This window comes from Balaenoptera borealis (assembly GCF_965194805.1).
Source record: "Balaenoptera borealis genome assembly, chromosome: 7".
NCBI lineage: Eukaryota > Metazoa > Chordata > Mammalia > Artiodactyla > Balaenopteridae > Balaenoptera > Balaenoptera borealis.
In genome coordinates, this window is record NC_138864.1 from 124,020,458 (window position 1) to 124,039,367 (window position 18,910).

Below are 18,910 nucleotides of genomic sequence, written 5' to 3' on the forward strand. Positions count from 1 at the left end.
AATCAGAATGCAGAGGAAAATGGAGACAGACAGTTACTTTGGGGTAGGAAGGCGATCCCAGAAAGCACTAGTAGGGCTGTGGGAATGTGAGACAGGGAAGGGAAAGGAGCCGCCCCAGGTTGTGTTCATGAGCATGTTACCACTGTAGACAATGATGAGGGGGTTCCCACCACAGACAACTGGGTCTCCGTCCTGCCGGGGACCACAGCGGTTGGTCCAGAATATACCTCAGAGTTATCCCACTTGGTGGGCAGTGCACAATTTAATAAGCAAAGAAGCTGGGGTATTTATCCCCTAACTTCTCACTGTCACAGATTGAGGTCTGCTCCTGGGGACCTTAGCTCTCTGATGACTTCAGGCTGCTCCGTGCACTAGCCAAGCATCCTCTCATAACCAGGTAAATCCTCAGGCAGAGAGTCACAACTGGTTGAAGGAAGACACCACATGCGTGCATGAGAACACTGAATGGCAAGGAGATGTCAAAGAGGCACTGAAAGCATCTTCATGAAAGGTACATGTTGGGTGTCAAAGACTTAGTCAAGACTGGTCTATGTGGCCTGGACTAGGGTGCAGCCAGTGAGGAGCCATATGCACCTCAGTCCTAAGGAAGTACTCACTCCCAGGGCCCTTCACCTGTAGGGTTGGCACTTGAGAGACCTTGGCAGTGAGTGCCTCCTTCAACTTTGTGCCCTGGACACCAAACTTGCCTCACACTAGTCCTGGCCCTGCTGATCTAGTGGGAGAATGAGAGACTCCTGGCTTCAACGATGCTGAATGGAAACAATGGGAGCGTCAGTCACTCGAGAGATTCTGTACCTGATATAAAGAATGGAAAATAGTGGAAGTTGGGTCTCTTTCCTACCTGAAAAAATGGGCTAGAAAGAAAGAGATGAAAAAGCAGGCCCCAGTCAGTAGATTAGGGTTCAGGACAGTCCTGAACCACACACAGGGACAGTCAACTCCCACACACAGGGACAGTCAACTCCAGAAAGTTTGAGTTAGGTTGGTGACCTGACCAGTCCTAGGGCCAGTCCTTTTGTAGCCTGTTCACCACACCATTGGCTCTTCTGCTGACCTCACTCTCACGGCCCTCTTGAGAGAAGACAGAATAACTAGAATTGCTGATACCAACACAGATGACCAGACTAAGCCTCCTCATAAGGCTAATTTAGGAATTGTGTAAAGGTATCCATCCTCAACATACCGGCTAGCTTCAAGTCCTTCAGTAGCTGAGACTTCCTTTCTCAGATAAAACTCTGCTTCTGGATTTTTCTGAAAGAATGGACCCCAGAGGAGCACTGGCCACATGGGTGTTCAGTCAATGGACAGCTGTTGAGAAAAGCTACCATGTTCTTTGTTCTGGGGCAGGAGGCTCTCTGGACTTATTTGAAATGGGGAAAAAATGCTACAGGGTAAAAAGTCATTGAAGATTAGATCACTAAACAGTTCTAGAAGGAGAGTCAGGCCTCGGGGTCCTACAACACCCTTCCCTTCCTCAGGTATGACAAGATATTTGGTATCGAGGGGCCCTGCTGGAGGCACACACCACTTGAGTCACAACAGGAGGGAGGTTTTGTAAGGGAAATGCTTTAAGCCCACAATGTATGTTCCTGTCTCTTTAAGTCGTCACCACCACCTAACCCTCCCTCTGCGCTTTCCAGAGCTCTGAGTCTCAAAGGTCTGAGACTTCCTCTGCGCACACTGGGAGAAAACAGCCTGCCGCACTCACAACCGAAGGGAAAGCAGAGATCAGGGCTTTCTCAGATCACCTGTCAGAGTCTGTCACCAGGAAAGGCGAGCCCCGCCAGGGGACAGGAGCTGCGACCAAGCAGAAGGAACATGGCTCTGAGAGCATTTACTGTCTGAGCACCTGGGTTCCAGCAGGCACCATGCGGGTAAGTAAGAGCCGGAGCCATTAAGATGGAGCGTCCAGATCTGTAAAGATGTCACAAGTTTTCAGTAGAGGAAGTTCAAAAGAAGGTTTATGAGCCTCTTCTCCAGTCTGGAGGACACACATTCCTGTCTCCTTCCACACTCCCTCCATACAGTAAGAGAAGTGTGTGCTGGAACCACATCTAGGAATAAAATACATTTTAAAAGGCATTCAACATTGCCCAAACGGCATTTTCAGCACAGGCAGAAGATATTTCTGTGGCCCCCAAAGCAGTCTAACTTCAGAGCAAGTTACAATGTGGTGAGTCAGGATACCATCAGAATTCACCCCCCAGATTCTCCCTCTCCCCTCTGTCCACAGGAGGGGACCCTCAAGGAATTTAAGAGGTCCAGAACTAGGTCTTCAACCCCTCTCCCTGCATGACCCCTTACATGTCTGCTCCCTAATTCAGGTCTCTCCCACGCCAGCTGCAGGGACACCTCAATTTCATCATCTGTACAGTGAAGGGGTCTGAATAAATAGCTCGTTTCCAAACTCTGATTTGTGGACTGATTACATCAGATACATCAGGTTCATAAATCGGAATTTCTGAGCATGGTCCCCCCAGAATGGACATTTTTAAAGAACACTCAAGTAATTCTGAAAAACAGCAAGTCTGAGAGGCACTGAACTACATGAACTTTGAATTTTCAGAGTATTCCGAATACAGGACTCTACATGTTTTACGTAGTTCAATAACTAAGAACCATTTGTCATCCCAGATTGCAGTGGGAGCTCACGTCCTTCCTGAAAATTATTTTAAATGATTTTAACCCCCTTTTCAAACTATATGTAAAGTCCAGTCACCTACTCGAGAGTTCTGTGGGTTCCCTGTAACTCACTTCCTCATTTCCAGCTTTGACGAGGACATCTTGCTTTAGCTAAATTCTTCTTCTTGGCTCTGAACCTTGTGGCTCTTTCTTCATTTCTGCTCTGGTGTCAATTATGGGAGTTTGTTGATTTCTAGAAACAAAATAACGAATCACATTATGCGATTTACCCCTGGGGTAAACTTTACAGACAGCTTTGGGCGGGGTGTAACCGGGGGCAGCGGCAGGAGAGTTACTGCAGAAACACCGACAGCTTTGGTTTGAGTTCTAGGCAAACCTGCCATCTGAGTCCTTTGGCCAGAGACAGGTTATTCAGCCAACCTCTCCCTTTGCTTTTGCTTCGTTGTTGGTGCCAGTAGGGGGAGAACACAGTTACCTGTAGGAACCAGGTGGGCGACATGAAGAGGTAGAACTTGAAATGGACGTTGAAGCACAGGACAGGACTCAGGCAGAAATGTGTGGTGGGATGAATGGTCCTAGGAATGAACGCACGAGGTGGCTTGGAAAAGGCCCTGAAATCTGCTGTTTGTGGAGGGGCTGACTGGGGAGGGGATTAGGTGGAAATGAGGCTGGAGTAGACGGAGGAGAGACTGTGCTCTCGTGCTCAGGAGCTCGTGTGATCAGGCAAACTTGACCACAAAATGTTTAATTGTATTAAATAATGTTTGAGTGGGTAAGATCACTTTACCTTGAGAAGCCTCAGGTTTGAGGCAAGAACATAAAGAGCTGGGGGGAAGCATCCCAGGCTCACCATAAGTAGACATATTAGGACGAGCCAAGTCATGTGGTTCTCTGAGAACAGGAGCTCTCCAGACCAGTTTGGGAAATAACGTCTGTTTTCCGATTTCCAAAACCAAAATTCCAATTTTCTTCTTGTTTGTTTCCCAGGCCAACAACCCTAAGGTAGGTCTTAAGTCAGTGAGCAAACTTTCTTGTTCTCAGGGTTTTCCAAAGCCCCCCACCCCACCCCCGGTTGCTGAATCTCCAGGGAAAACTTATTTTCTACAACCTACGTCAATGACATAGAATTACCTGGGAAAATGAACATCAGAAGCTTACTCATTGACATAGAATAAGTGTTGTCATCTCCCCTCTGCTCTGTGCATTTCAAAGCCCTGAAAAGACAGCACAAGCTCACCAAGTGTTCTCACAGTATCGTCCCAACCCCAGACCAGGCTCTTCAACTGTCTTCCCTAAATTCTGATGCTCAGAGAGGGCAGGAACTATGACATTTTAACTGTGGTGTCACCAGCATTTTGGACTTTGCCTGACACATAGTAGGTAGTTTTACCTATGAATGAACGAACGAATGAGTGAACGAATGAAAGACTAAATAAATTGTGTTGGGGACCCTTTCAGGGAATCATGAGAGGACAGAAGACAGCAAGAGATGAAGAAAACGCCTATGGTAAGAACATGCCTCACAGTGCGTGTTTGCCCCCAGGTGTGAGCTCCGGGTAGTAAGGGGGACGGGCTATCTCAACACTGAACAGAGAGAAGCCCCAGAGGTTTCTCGATGCTGGGATGAAACAGCAAAGAGCCCTGGGACTGGCATTTGACCTAGATCTCTGCCCCTGACCTGCTGTGAGATATTGAGTTCTTTGACTAACCTGCACCTCTGTCCCCAAGGTAAAATGAATAAACCTCCTCTGATCTCCACAGAAGGGGATGTAGAGGGAATCCAACTGTATACTAGAGGGAACATGATCCACCAGGTAGAAGGTGTTAGGGAACAAGGATGGAGGGTTAACCAGGTATCTTATTAGGCAGCAGGTTTAAGAGAGAGGAGAGGAAGAGGAGGGCAAGAGGGAGGGAAGAAGAGATGGTCTCATCTTATCCTCCCAGCAGCCCTATGAGGACAGCGCTACATTATTGATCCCATTTGTGCCGAAGAGGTTTAGCACTTAGGTTAAGCAGCTTCCCAGGGTTACACGGCTGGCAGGGGTCGGGCTGTGATTCAAACCCAGGCTGTGGGACACCAGGCAGCCCTCACGGCCAGGCCCACGGCCCCTCCTGCCTTTCTTCAGTGGCAGCGTATCTGGGAATGTATGGCAGAGGCCACTGAAGCTGTCAAATAGGGAGCAGCTCTGCGCAGTGTGGATGACAGGTCATGTCACACGAAGTAATGGCCTGTATTATACAGGGGTGTCCTCTACGGAAACGTTCACCAGGTGCTGGAGCACCTACAGGTGCATGCGTGACGCCGAAGAGGGAAGAAACAGACGGGTAGAGAGCCCCAGAGCTCACAAATCTCCGACCAGGGCACTCAGTAAAGGGCTGGTCCGAAAAGCAAAAGTCGAAGCACTCTGTTCTCCTTTGTCCAAAGGCGTCCAGGGGACCCGGGCACCAGGATGTGTGCTTTCAGGTTCGGGAGCTTACACATCATTGGTGCTCACAGGTGCAGAAGCCGACGAGTCTGCCCTGCAGGAGCCCAGGCTGCGGCTCCTCCTGGCTGGGAGGTCAGGGACTGGGAAGAGCGCCACGGGAAACAGCATCCTGGGCCAGAAGCGCTTCCTCTCCAGGCTCGGGGCGACGTCGGTGACCCGGACCTGCGCCGCGGGCAGCTGCAGGTGGGCCAAGTGGGTGGTGGAAATCATTGACACCCCAGACCTTTTCAGCTCCGAAGTCTCCCAGACAGACCCGGGCTGCGAGGAGAGAGGCCGCTGCTACCTGCTCTCGGCGCCGGGGCCCCACGCCCTGCTCCTGGTGACCCAGCTGGGCCGCTTCACGGCCCAGGACCAGCAGGCCTGGAGGGGGGTGAAGGCGCTCTTCGGGGACGGCATCGTGACGCGCACCATCGTGGTCTTCACCCGCGAGGAGGACCTGGCCGGGGGCTCGCTGCAGCATTACGTGCGCGACACCGGGAACCGCGCGCTCAGGGAGCTGGTGGCCGAGTGCGGGGACCGATTCTGCGCCTTCGACAACCGAGCCGCCAGCGGGAAGCGAGAGGCGCAGGTGATGGCGCTGATGGGGCTGGTGCAGGAGCTGGTGAGGGACCACGGCGGCGCCGCCTACACCAACGACGTGTACAGCCTGGCGCAGGCCCTGGGCGGCGCGGACCCCGCGGAGAGGCTGCGCAGGGTGGCGGAGCGAGTGGCCGTCTGCGCGCAGAGGCGGCGGGAGCGCTGGCCGCTGGCCTGGCTGTGGCGGTGGCCCAAGGCGCCGGGGACCTGGTGTAAGCTGGGCGTGTGCACCCTGCTCGGCGCCCTGGTCTTGCTCTGCGTGCTCTACAGGCACCGGCCAGAGGCCGTGACAGGGTGATAGTCAGTCTTGCAGGTAACCTGGCAAGAAAGAAACTGAACACTTGGGTCTGAAGGGGGATTTCAAAGGAATCAGAGTTTTCAAGAGTTTCATGTTTCCTCCAGTAAACAGTTTTAAAATAAAGTTGTACAATTTTAAAACATCCTTAAAACGTGTTAGTTAGCTTGATGTTTTGGTCCTCTCTTGAAAAATAATGGAATGACTGGTGATTTTTAGTAGAAAATGGATTCATAGCAAAGGGAAAACAGCTATTTTTATTTTGAGCTTGTGTTTGTTTGTTTGTTTAGACACTGCCTTCCTCCCTTTGGACTGCTATTAAAAAACAACAACAACAACAAACACAGACTGGGTGGCTTAGAGACAACAGACATTTATTCCTCACACTTCTGGAGGCTGGAAGTCCAAAATCATGGTCCGCTTTGGGGGAGAGCCCTCTCTGAGATTGCAGACTGCCAACTTCTGGCTGTGTCCTCACCTTGATGGAAGGGGCACTTTGGCAAGGGCACTAATCCCAATCATGAGGAATCTACCCTCATGACCTAATAACCTCCCGATGACCCCATCTCCTAATACCATCCTCTCCAGATTAAGTTTTCCACACGTAAATGCTGGGGAGGGGGACACAAACATTCAGAGCATAGCCTGCACTCTCTCTTCCTGATATTTTCTAGTTCTTATGGGTAGATATCTCCCTTTAGTGATCCTTGTAAATTTTTATTATCATCAAGGAAAGAGATGTCACAGTCATACGTATCAATGTTTACTTCTGATACATCGGTTTATTTACCAGTACAATAGCTTAGTACCAAGAAGTTAAATGTAACTACCCTGAAAATAACACAGTTTCCAACTTTCTAGCATGTATTATGGTTCATGTTTGTCCAAAATGAAGTAAGATTTGGGGAAAATAACATGCAATGTCTTCAATGTAGTTATCTATCTGGATTTTTAAATAATAATAATAATAATAATAAAGCGCCTGTCTCAAAATGGAGAAGAGAGGGGTGGCAGGGTCATCGGCAGAGAGCCACAGAGCACCAGAGGTTAGGTTTGGCTGTACCGTGGGGTTTTTACAGGGGATGGGTCAACCCACATAAGTCCGTGAATGCCATCCTTACCTTGTGTAAGCAAACGCTAGGATCTGTTTATTTCTATATTTCTGAATGTGACAGAACACTTTAAAGGAAGTCTTTCTATCAGCCACGTGCTAGTTAGGAGGTGTGGATGCAGGAGGAGGCAGATATCCCAATACTACCAGGGCTCAGGGGTGCTAAGGGCCGGGAGGTTGTGCGCAGGCATCCTAGGGCCATCCCAGCTCCACGTGGAGAAGGGGCCTATGCGCATGCACTTTGATGCCACCTCGAGTTGAGGGCCTGCAGAGACTCAGGATGGCTATGGCTTAGAGTGGCCTGCAGTTGGGTGGGGGGGTACCTGAGGGCCATAGTAGTGGGTCAGGGAGTTGGGCTCTGTGAAGCCTGGCTGGAAAAAAGTCCATTATCAATTCCTGTCTTCAGCGTCGTGCTGGGCCCATGCAGGAAGTCTCAGCCATGGAGGGACTCTTTCCACACCCTGAGGGCCCCAGGAAGGGGCCGACGTAGGGGGGACCGCCTGTGTCTGCAGTTTGCCCATCCAGGGCCACGTGCCTATGAGCATGCGTTGTAAGCCAAAGACTTCACTTACCATGGGGTTGATTGTAACCTGCTTGTTCTTTCATTTTTCGTTTTCTCACATAAGGGTGTCCACATATGCCCTCCAATTTCTGTCATTGCTTATTATTTCTGTCTTGTTTGTAAATGGAAATGTGATTTTTAAAATAAATATGAGTGTTAGGATTGTAAAATTCCCATGCAGACTGTAGCATATAGAAATGTGTAGGATCAGAGGAAGGCTTGACATCCGTGGGTAAAACACCCTGTTTGGGGCATCACCAGGACCATTGTGGGGGACAGTGGAAAGAGCAGGAGATGTGCAGAGGGCTTGTGTGACAAAGCCGGTCCCCTATGAACTTGCTCCAGGACCTTGGGCACAAGGGGATACTTTCAGCTTTTCTTGAGATGTATATATTAATATTAATCCTTATAGCTTTCATGTATGATGAAATAACATGAGTGAAAGCACTTTGTAAGTTAAATTCCATAAGAATATAGTAGAGAAACAAAAAGTCTAAGAAGAATCTTTTCATAATAATAATCCTCATAAATAAATCTCATACTCATAAATACATAAATTTCACACTCATAAATACTCCGCATTTATTATTCATCATAATAACTACTCCACATTATTCTATGTATAGAGTTGGGAGCTAGTGGCAATATAAGGTCGGCATGATTAGTCATCAAATATATTTACAAAGTGCAATCAAAGTTGTATTTGTTCTCTATAATATTGCTAGTTTCTAATCCTTAGATTTAGAACTATGCAAAATGACTCATAAGTAAATGGAAGACACAATTTTTAGTTTTTTAAATGTAATTTAGGGACTTCCCTGGCAGTCCAGTGGTTAAGACTCCACGCTTCCACTGCAGAGGGCACGGGTTCCATCCCTGGTCGGGAACGAAGATCCTGCATGATGCTCCAGCAGCCAAAAAAATTTTTAATATATACAATTTAATGTTACACATGTAATACAGGATAGATCATAAAACAAAATAATACAAGACTGATCATAAAATAGAAAACAGAAGCTGTAGAGAGAACACTATAATATAATAACAATTTATTGCCTTAATATTTTATGACGAAAAATACCTCATGAGGTATGAAGGGTAATTATCATTAACAGCCTTTTATTTGAAGAGGAAAGTAATGTACTGAGAGTCAAGTGATTTTCTAAGGGTAAAACGAGGCAAATCAGAACTGGAACTTATTTTTCCTTACTGTAATATAGGAAGGGTTTCCTGAACCAGACACAGGGTCAAAATACTATAGCTTCTCAAAAACTGTCTATTAGAGTGAATATATATATATATATATATATATATATATATATATATATATCTCGACTACTTACATGTCCTCTCATTTTCTTTCTTTTTTTCTCACCTTTTCTTTTATCTCTTCAAAAATAAAAATTCGTTGATCGTGTGCTGATGAAGTTTCTTTCATATTTCCATGCCCTGCTGCCTGGATCAGCTGTCATTTTATCTAAAGAGGTTCATATTTGACTTACTTCTGAGAGTTGTTTTTGGCCATGATGAGTTTTTCTTTTTCTTTTTTTTTTAAATTATTTATTTATATTTTTGGCTGCATTGGGTCTTCGTTGCTGTGCGCGGGCTTTCTCTTGTTGCGGTGAGAGGGGGCTACTCTTTGTTGCAGTGCGCGGGCTTCTCATTGCAGTGGCTTCTCTTGTTGCGGAGCATGGGCTCTAGGCACGCGGTCTTCAGTAGTTGTGGCACACAGGCTCTAGAGCGCAGGCTCAGTAGTTGTGGCACACAGGCTTAGTTGCTCCATGGCATGTGGGATCTTCCTGACCCAGGGCTCAAACCCATCTCCCCTGCATTGGCAGGCAGATTCTTAACCACTGCGCCACCAGGGAAGCCCCCATGATGAGTTTTTCAAGCAGAAGATTTCAAACAATGCATACCCTCTTACATAGTCTTGTACAATATTCAGTCTTGTACAATATTCAATTCTTGTACAATATTCAATATTCATCATCTGGCTGGGCAGATGCCAGTACTCCTTCCAGAGAATACCCTATGGATTGAATTCCCTAGAAGAGGAATTCCTATAACTCCTTGGGGAAGCCAGAGCTAGACTATGACCCAAGACTCTTTTTTTCTGCCCTGGGAGCCTTCATCTGATAGTGGCAATGTTTGCCTTTTCTGATACAACTGCATTTGTGCTTGTTTATTCCAGCAATACAATATTTTGAGATTTTTTCTAAATTTGTCTTTTACCTCTTCTTTTTTTTTAAGTAGTTATCTTCCAAAATGATGTAATGTTTTCTTTTAATTATTATTTGGGGTCTTAATTATTTTTATACCTTACATTCAATCTCATTCTTGGCCCAATTCTTGTTTATTTTATATTTCCTTTCACTCTTTATACCACTAATTTTAGGCACTCCTTTTTACTTTGTAAATAGTGTTAAATCGTGTATATCCCCTGATTTACTACATCTGAAAACACCTAAGATCTATTCTTCCACATGCTAGTGAAATAGCTCATGGATACGCTGAAGAGAACTGCTTACCACTCCTCAAAAATCACACACACACATCCAAGAAGAGACACCCAACCCCAAGAAACAAAAGACAAGGGTATTCACTCTCTGACTCCCAGCCCTGGGGAGTTTCTGGAAAGGAGGAAAGCTCCATTCTAACCTGTTCCACATCTGGGCTCCAGCTTTTCACGAAGGTAGAGAAGTCCTCCTTCCTGAAAAGCCAGTGATTCTTGCGCCAAAGAAAATAACTAATTTTCTCAGTAGGTCTCGTTGTAGGTGCTTTCACAGGGAGACTCAGATCAGCGGGGTCTGCGTTACAGTGAGAGGTACTGGGACTCAACAAGAGAGATGAAACGTTGATCTTCCGGGAATGGTGGCCGGAGAGCACCGCCCGCCCGCGGAGGCAACAGGGGCCTTTAGCAACGGGGAAACAGGGGGGATTGGGGCCCCTGTTCTTCTCTTTCACGCTCCAAACATCACTTCTTTCCACACGTCTTAAAGAGGAAGCGGCAGGGGGCGGGGCGCTCGCGGGCTCCGACAGGAAGCATCCCGTTAGGGCGGCAGCACGCTCCGAACTCGCTGCTCTCCGGTTCCCGCGGCAGCAGGGTCGCCCCAGCCGGAGGGGGTGTCCCCAGCTGCGGGGACAGGGGGCGCACTCCGTTAGCCCCGTTTTCCTTCTTGCCCTGCAGCCGTGCCCTGGAACCTTCGGCCGCGCGCTCGCGCCGACCCGCCGGCACCCAGGCCGCAGCGCCGCGCCTGGTAAGGGGAACCCGGCGGGGGTCCCAGCGTCCTGGGTGGAGACCCGGGGTGCGGGGGGTCCTGGAGCCCGCGGTTGAGTTAGGGCTACTGATTTCTCGTGGGATCTGACACCGGTTACCAGACTTCTGGGCTCTCCAATCAGTGAAACGGGGCGCCGATGGTGAGCGTTATGGGCAACCGCGGATTCCTAGTGGGAGGGAAGCGGCTTCGGGAACCGCTCACCCCGCGTTCACGGCCCATCGCTTTCCACAGCGCGGAGGTCTTTTCCGGCTAGTTGCCTACTTCTTAGCTCTTCTGACTTTCATAAGCTTCACGGGGTTTCATAAAGCTTCACTAAGACTCTCATCCCATTTGACAGATGAGAAAACTGAAACTCACCAGGTGCCCTAACTAGGAGGGGCGTACGTCTCAGTTTTAGCTCTTAACTTCCCCCGTACCAGCCCCCCCCCCATCCCTGACAAGCACCATGCCCCCGAGAGGCCTGGGTACCGGGAATCTATTCCTAGGGCTCCACAGGACAAGTATGGGATCATTATGTTCCTACCCTCACTGAGCCACGTGCTCCAAACGAAACCTCTCAGTGAAATTGTTCTATTGGTCTTCTGAAAACCAGCCCATTCGCCCCCAAATACCCCACACTTTTCCTACGACACGATGTCGAACTCGACGCTATGGCAAACAGATTCCAGTGTGTACAGGAACCATCCCTTTGTCTGCTAAACCTCCTGTGAGAGCCGCATTATGAAATCACAATGCTAAACTCTGAAACAAGTGATACCAGGAAACAGAGGGAGGGGGCAGATGGGCGAAGGAGAATATGAATAAGGCAGACCGAAAATATTTTTATCTTTCCTAAAACAGCGTGAGAGAGGCTGCTTTCCAATGGTTTGATAAAGTAAGGTACCGTCAAGATAAAATCAGGTTCGTATAATGTAAAAATCAGGAGGTACATTAGGCTCATTTGCTCCAGCCTCCTACCTAAGCTAGATCCTCCTGCTGTTCCTGTCACATACTCTTATAATCTCTGCTCGCATACTGTCTGCGACTCTCTCATGATTCCTGATCCTGCCTGGGGGAAGATTAAAAGGGTTTTCCTTGTGGAGAAGAAATCTGCCTCCACTCCTGATTCTCCCACTTCTGTCTACTACGTGATTGACACGTGTCTCATTCCTTCCGGTTTAGGATGTTTCCCGATCTTTTCCTAGGCTTGATTCTGTCCTTTTAATATTCTAGGACTCATTTTAGCATCTCCATCAATATCCTTTCTGACTAGCCTCTGCACACTTTGTTATTTGTTAATATCTGTCCAAAACAATCTACTCCTCGGTGGGACGTGTCTCCCCCGGCAGCCTGACCCACTCGGAAGACGGTTCAGGAGGACCGTGCGCGCCTCTGCCAATGTAACCTGAACTTTGATTGGCTTTTATGACAGCCACAGAGCTCCATTTGGGTCACATTGATCATCAAGTCATGGGAAAACACCAGATTGCTTTAAACTGAAATACTTCCATTCCGAGCAACTTCTGCCCCCTGCGATTTTATCTTTGAATAATCTTTTTTTTTTTTTTTTTTTTTTGAAAACGTGCACTCAAGATTTTGCAATACAGTTCTCTTTGTTAATTTTAGGGTAAGCTTCCAGCCTGTCTGCCTCAGTTTATGTCCTGACCATGGATGGCAGCATGGTATGTGGTGTTCCAAGAGGTTCATTGACTTTATAATCTCTTTTCCACCCTGATAAATCTAGGAGAATACACAGGCAAAATGAGCCATTTTTGGGTCTTAACTCCATGGCAGTTGTGTGATCGTGGGCAGGTCAGTTGAGGCTCAGTTTCCTAATATTTTAATAGAAATTTTAATACCTATCTTGATCACATCATAGGGAATTTAGGAGAACAATTAAAAGAATGGACATGAAAGAAACTTGAAAATTACAAATGGCTGCACAGAGGATTATTACCATGGTGAAGTTCATCATCAACATTGTCACCACTGTCGTCATCGTCTTTACCACATTGATATATTGATTCCAATATATAGAAACTGTCATCTGAAGTAGAAAAGATGTCAGAGAATTTGAGCAGTTTTAGCAAAAGCTGGAGTATTATTTACCAGAGGCAAGGACAGCATGTGGGAGAATGTGGTGAGGAAAATGCTCTTCTCTGGGCTTAAGGTAAGGAAAGTGGTGCAGAAGGAAAAGGAAAGGAAGGAAGGAAGTTGCCTTAATAAATTCTGATAATGTGACAAGGGATGGTTTCCCTAGTGACGGCCATTTCTATTCTTCCCTACTGAGTGAATAGAAAAATGTGAAAAAGGTAGAAAGAACAGAATCAACCTGAATAGCAAATAAACTATGAAAACCGTTTTGAATTCAATGTTAATCAATAAAATGCACCTTTAAACAAATTAAGACATCCTAATATATACCCACCAGGGTGACCAGAAATTAAAAATCTAATATCACCAAGCGTAAGTGAAGATTTGGGGGTTTCTCACCCATGGCTGCGGCCAGTATGACTCAGCACAAGCTTCTTGGAGTCATATTTGGCAGTATCTTGTCAGGTGGAAACTATATATCCCAGAGGAATCGTCCATGTGCACAAGGAGACGTGTGGGGGGATTCTTCTGCAGCACTGTTTGTAGTAGCAAGCACGTATTTTGGCACACCAAATGTTTGTTAATAAAGAGTCGGATAAAGTGCTACATAAATAATGTCACTGACATAAAAGATTAAAATACCAAAAAGTACTATATATTACCTGTACATACATGTGTATCTCAGAATATTGGTTGCCTCTGAAGGGAAGAGGGAGAATGAGACAGGTTGGGGGGAGTCAAAAAATAAATAAATGGAACTATATGCGTAATGTTTTAACTTTTTCAATCAAACCGAACAGCAGCAGTAAAAATGCCAAAATACTTAGATCTATTCATTGCAAATAGTGGGCATTTGTTTCATTACTCTGTGTATTTCTCCCCTTAAAATGTTTGTTTCATAACTGCATAATCTTTAAAACTGAATAAATAAAATACAGTCTCAGAGACCATCTTAATTATAGTGGCATATTGCATGCTTGCCTTTTCTAATGCATGCTTACCTTTTCTAGCACCAAGAAGAATGACACAGTATTATGCCTCATCTGAATGAAACATTTATCCCCATAGTTTTGCCAGTTTCTGGTCATATCTACTGGAATTTTTTTTAAGTGGTTATTGGGAGACCCACAAGGAAAGACATTTGGTTTAAAACTGAGCAGGAAATGAACTTATCTTGAATTTGTCCTGAATGTTGACTCTGTCCCTCAGTCATGGCACCAGCTTCTCCCCACCAGCTGCTCAGAGGGGAGGGAGGATGGTGGCCGTGCTCCGCCCTCTTTCCCTTCGTCCTCTCATGTCCATCCTCAAAGGAGCCGTGGATCCCCCAATTCCACACTCCCATTGGAAGGTACATTGTACTTTCCTCTTTGCTACTGGGATATCCATCTGATACAAAGAGTTTCTGGGACTGGAAATGGCCAGTACTTCAAACAAACCGATGTCATTTACAGCAAGGCAATTTTTATTCTCTAGTCTAGCAAGTTTGCTTACTTTGATTTCAATAATAATAATAATAATAATAATAAAACAATAAAAAGTCCTGCTTCTCATTCCATAGAAGAAGACTTTCTTTTTTTTTTTTTTTTTTATTTATATTTTATTTTTGGCTGTGTTGGGTCTTCGTTTCTGTGCGAGGGCTTTCTCTAGTTGTGGCAAGTGGGGGCCACTCTTCATCGCAGTGCGCGGGCCTCTCCTTATCGCGGCCTCTCTTGTTGCGGAGCACAGGCTCCAGACGCGCAGGCTCAGTGATTGTGGCTCACGGGCCTAGTCGCTCCGCGGCATGTGGGATCTTCCCAGACCAGGGCTCGAACCCGTGTCCCCTGCATTGGCAGGCAGATTCTCAACCACTGCGCCACCAGGGAAGCCCAGAAGACTTTATTTCATGTCTTTTCAAGTAGAGGGGAAATAATCAACTGATTTGTTTTCAAACATTTCTTGCTTTCCTATAGGATGAGGAAAAAGCAAGGGTTCATTGAGTTAACATAACCTAGCATCACCTGGGTTGCCTAAGGTTATAAATGGATATTGGAAAGTAAAATATAAGTTAGAAAATTAGCAATGGAAATGGCTCATCTAAGGATAATTATTCTCGGCTGTCTGAATTGGAGGTGTTCTCAGGCCTTACCAAGTCCCATATGGACACTTGCTTTTTATTCCTTTCCTTTTTTTATTCCAGAAGAGAATGGAAGGGCTTCAGAGGAGCAGATACGGGACTATGGCTGAAGGTAAGAAAGCCTCCAAATTCTCAAGAGCTCTAGGCATCAGGGAAGAGTCACTGTTTTCTCTCCTCCTCTCCCTCACCTCAAACACAGTGACAGAAAAGAAACCCAGTTATTTTCAACTGCAGAAGAAAAAGGCAGCTATCATGTTCTTTATCTTCCCTACCATCACCACACCCACACACACCCGAGTGTGAAGCTCTCCCCTGTGCCGTGATGTATGGGAAATGAGGAAATGAAACTTCAAGTCAGAAGTCAGGGGATTTGGAAACGAATTGCAAAAATGATATCCTTCCCTGCCTGCACTCAACTGAAAAGAGGAAAAGTTCCCCATAGAGACTTAGTAATCGTGTTTGCTAAAAAAAGAGGAAAGGAAGAACCAACACAGAATAAAAGGAATAACAATAACAGATTCTAGGAGCCTAAAATGAACTTAATTTATTTGAGCTCATAAGAACTCTAGAAATCCTTGGATTCTCACTCTCTTCATCCCTTGAAGATTTTAGCTCTTGATGCAGTGTCACCCTCGACAACACCACTTTTGTTCTAATTTCCTGTAATTCTGTCAGCCAAATTGACGATCTTTCCAACACATGTATTTCTTATACATGATGGTCTTATCATCTCTTCTTCAGCCACCGATCCAGGGTCATCTGTCAGACTCCGTCCTTGACTTTAACAACAAGCCTTCTGTAGGCTCACGTTCAAACATCCAACTCCCCACCCAAAAAGAGGAAACCCAGGGACATTCAGCTGGTCCTCAGTGGGAGGTCACTGGAGCTCTGATATCTGAGACTTCCTTTACCCCCAAGGTTCAGATGAATGTGATTAGCAGTCTGTGTGCCTGGGAATTGGTGGGTGGAGAAGAGGTGATAATAGTTTCTCATTTATGACTTCTCATCCTCTGCCTCTTTCTAATCTCACATTTATTTAGCATGAAACTGGCCTAAGCACCATCCCTGGAAAAGCACAGGGACCACTTTTCTTTCTGAAAAGCTGTGTTTTCCCTGGTCCTGATGAAGTCCTCGGAGCATCCGTCATAGTGTAGCAGTTCTTACTCTTGGCTATGGGTCCAAGTTCGGGCTCCCAGTGTGGGCTTCCTGCCATTCAAGAGTCTCCTAAAGTTGTATGCAAACATTTGTATGTATTTAAATATACCTATTTGGCAGGGAGAGAGGTCCATAGCTTTCATGAGATACCATGAAAGGTCCGTGACCTAAAAATCTTAAGAATCACTAACTTTACCAACAAGGACCTACTGTATAGCACAGGGAACTCTGCTCAATATTCTGAAATGACCTAAACGAGAAAAGAGTTTGAAAAAGAATAGATACATGTATATGTACAACGTAATCGTTTTGCTGAACACCTGAAGCTAACACATTGTTAATCAACTAAACTCCAAGATAAAATAAAAAATTTTTTAAATCACTGACTTAGTAAAACACGGAAAACTCTTTTTTTTTTTATTAGGCGGAACAGAACACACGCGGTCTGCAGCCTCATCCTCACTGCGGATCGTCCTGGCGGGCAAAACAGGCGGCGGGAAAAGCGCCACCGGGAACAGCATCCTCGGCCAGCCAGTGTTTGAGTCCAGGCTGGGGGCCCAGTCGGTGACCAGGAAGTGCCAGGGGGCCACGGGCACGTGGAACGGGAGGAGCATCCTGGTGGTGGACACGCCCCCCATCTTTGAGGCGAGGGCCCAGGACCAGGAGGTGTACGAGAACATCGGGGACTGCTACCTGCTCTCGGCCCCGGGGCCTCACGTGCTGCTGCTGGTGACCCAGCTGGGCCGCTTCACAGAGCAGGACGTGGTGGCCGTGACCAGGGTGAAGGAGGTCTTCGGGGCGAGAGCCCTGAGACACATGGTCATCCTGTTCACCCACAAGGAGGACCTGGCGGACGGATCCTTGCATGACTACGTAGCCAACACAGACAACCTGAGGCTGAGGGGCCTGGTCCGGGAGTGCGGGCAGAGGTACTGCGCCTTCAACAACCGGGCGTCCGGCGACGAGCGGGGGGAGCAGCTGGCCGGGCTGATGGCCGTGGTCGAGGGGCTGGAGAGGGAGCACCAGGGCGCCTACCTCAGCAACGACCTCTTCTTTGATGCACAGCGGCTCCAGCAGGGCGGGGGCGACCCCCACGGAGAAGGTCACGTGCGCTACCTGGCCAAGGTGCGGTCGCATGTTGCAAAGCAAAAGCAAGACCTGCAAGAGGCCCAGAGAAACTATGTCTTCAAGGCGCTCCACCGAGTCAAAAACTGGATCATTTCTCACATCGGAATATTTGCTGTTCTTGTTATATGCTTTTTGATTTTTCTTGCCATTTTAATTAGCTTGTGTAGTACTCACGAATGCTGAGAATTTTCAGATGATACCTGCCATCAGCTTCCATTTTTTCAGAGTCAGTATCTTTGTCTATGTTGATAAGGAACTTTATTTGCTTTTCATGTAATTTCACTTTCCATTTCCCTTCCTTGCATCAGACATACCATCCTGTTTTCTTCAGCTGCATTTTAGGTAAATAAAATCCAAAGGAGAAAAAAATCCCCTTTTGTCTTGTTAAAAATGGTGAAAGCAAATAATAAACTAACTGGATACAGTCATGAAATATTAGGGAGCTTGCAGGAAGGAAAGTGAGTGGACCGTCATGCTGTGTGAGCATCTCACCTCTGTGACCTACTTTTTACAGTCTTGCTGTTGAGGAGAGAAACATGTTATATTAAAAGTTGGGGGCTTCCCTGGTGGCGCAGTGGTTGAGAGTCTGCCTGCCAATGCAGGGGATACGGGTTCGAGCCCTGGTCTGGGGGGATCCCACATGCCGCGGAGCAACTGGGCCCGTGAGCCACAATTGCTGAGCCTGCGCGTCTGGAGCCTGTGCTCCACAACAAGGGAGGCCGCGATGGTGAGAGGCCCGCGCACCGCGATGAAGAATGGCCCCCACTTGCCGCAACTGGAGGAGGCCCTCGCACAGAAACGAAGACCCAACACAGCCATAAAAATAAATAAATAAATAAACCCAAAGTTTAAAAAAAAAAAAAAAAAAGTTGGTAGTGGAATTCCTTATTTTATTCACAAACGTACTCTGACTTCCTTGTTGATTGTGAAAAAAAAAAAAAGGCACCCCCCCCAAGAGAAAAAGATGAGGACATTTCGGTGGGGGTGGGGGACAGGGGTGGTCTCTGGGGCGTGAAGAGGCTGAGGGAGAAAGGAAGAGGGGCCTGGGGGTGAGGGGGAAGAAGAGGAAGGGGGTCTGTGCAGAGTCAGTGCCTGGGAAATTAAGGAACGGGAATTTCTTAGAGCGGGGCTTGGCAAGGGCCAGACTGTAAGCGTAGTATTTTAGGCTTAGCCGACTATCTGGTCTCCATTGCAGCCACTCAACTGTCCCCTTGCAGCGCAAAAGCCGCGGTGGACAAGATGCAAGTGACAGGCGAGGCTGCATTCCCATACGACTTTATGAAATTTGAATTTCATGTACTTTTCATATGTGAAACATTTTCTTCTTTTGATTTCTTCACCCTTCAAAAAATGTAGAAGCCCTTTTTTAGCTCACAGGTTATGCAAAACGGGCGGCAGGCTGGATTAGGTCTGCAGCCTGTGGTTAGCTGACCCCCGTCTTAGGAAATTTTCCATCATGGGTTGAGCTG

The 18,910-nt window shown here is 46.9% G+C and overlaps 2 protein-coding genes across 6 annotated transcripts; both read left to right on the forward strand.

The window, feature by feature from the left end:
- Nucleotides 1–1,767: 1,767 nt before the first annotated feature.
- Nucleotides 1,768–8,223, forward strand: LOC309632123 (GTPase IMAP family member 1-like). The gene is made up of 3 exons (XM_082399283.1): nucleotides 1,768–1,895; nucleotides 4,123–4,171; nucleotides 5,090–8,223. The coding sequence occupies exons 1-3, from the start codon at nucleotides 1,890–1,892 to the stop codon at nucleotides 6,022–6,024; spliced, it is 990 nt and encodes a 329-aa protein (XP_082255409.1). The 5' UTR covers nucleotides 1,768–1,889; the 3' UTR covers nucleotides 6,025–8,223.
- Nucleotides 1,815–17,989, forward strand: LOC309632121 (GTPase IMAP family member 5-like). 5 transcript variants are annotated; one of them, XM_082399278.1, is made up of 4 exons: nucleotides 10,825–10,951; nucleotides 12,831–14,393; nucleotides 15,222–15,270; nucleotides 16,738–17,989. In XM_082399278.1, the coding sequence occupies exons 2-4, from the start codon at nucleotides 14,235–14,237 to the stop codon at nucleotides 17,622–17,624; spliced, it is 1,095 nt and encodes a 364-aa protein (XP_082255404.1). In that variant the 5' UTR covers nucleotides 10,825–10,951; nucleotides 12,831–14,234; the 3' UTR covers nucleotides 17,625–17,989. The 5 variants fall into 5 exon arrangements, with proteins under 5 accessions (XP_082255406.1, XP_082255404.1, XP_082255407.1 ...); XM_082399277.1 differs by having other exon boundaries at nucleotides 10,889–10,951; nucleotides 12,578–14,393; XM_082399280.1 differs by lacking the exons at nucleotides 10,825–10,951; nucleotides 12,831–14,393 and adding an exon at nucleotides 1,815–1,895.
- Nucleotides 17,990–18,910: the final 921 nt, after the last annotated feature.

Bases quoted from the DNA above. Each gene is read 5' to 3' on its own strand.
- LOC309632123 (XM_082399283.1), top strand. The intron at 4,172-5,089 runs GTAAGAACATGC...CTTTGTCCAAAG, and splicing joins AGATGAAGAAAACGCCTATG to GCGTCCAGGGGACCCGGGCA.
- LOC309632121 (XM_082399278.1), top strand. From the start codon at position 14,235: ATGTTGACTCTGTCCCTCAGTCATGGCACCAGCTTCTCCCCACCAGCT. The intron at 14,394-15,221 runs GTACATTGTACT...TTTTTATTCCAG, and splicing joins TTCCACACTCCCATTGGAAG to AAGAGAATGGAAGGGCTTCA. The intron at 15,271-16,737 runs GTAAGAAAGCCT...TTTTTTTATTAG, and splicing joins ATACGGGACTATGGCTGAAG to GCGGAACAGAACACACGCGG.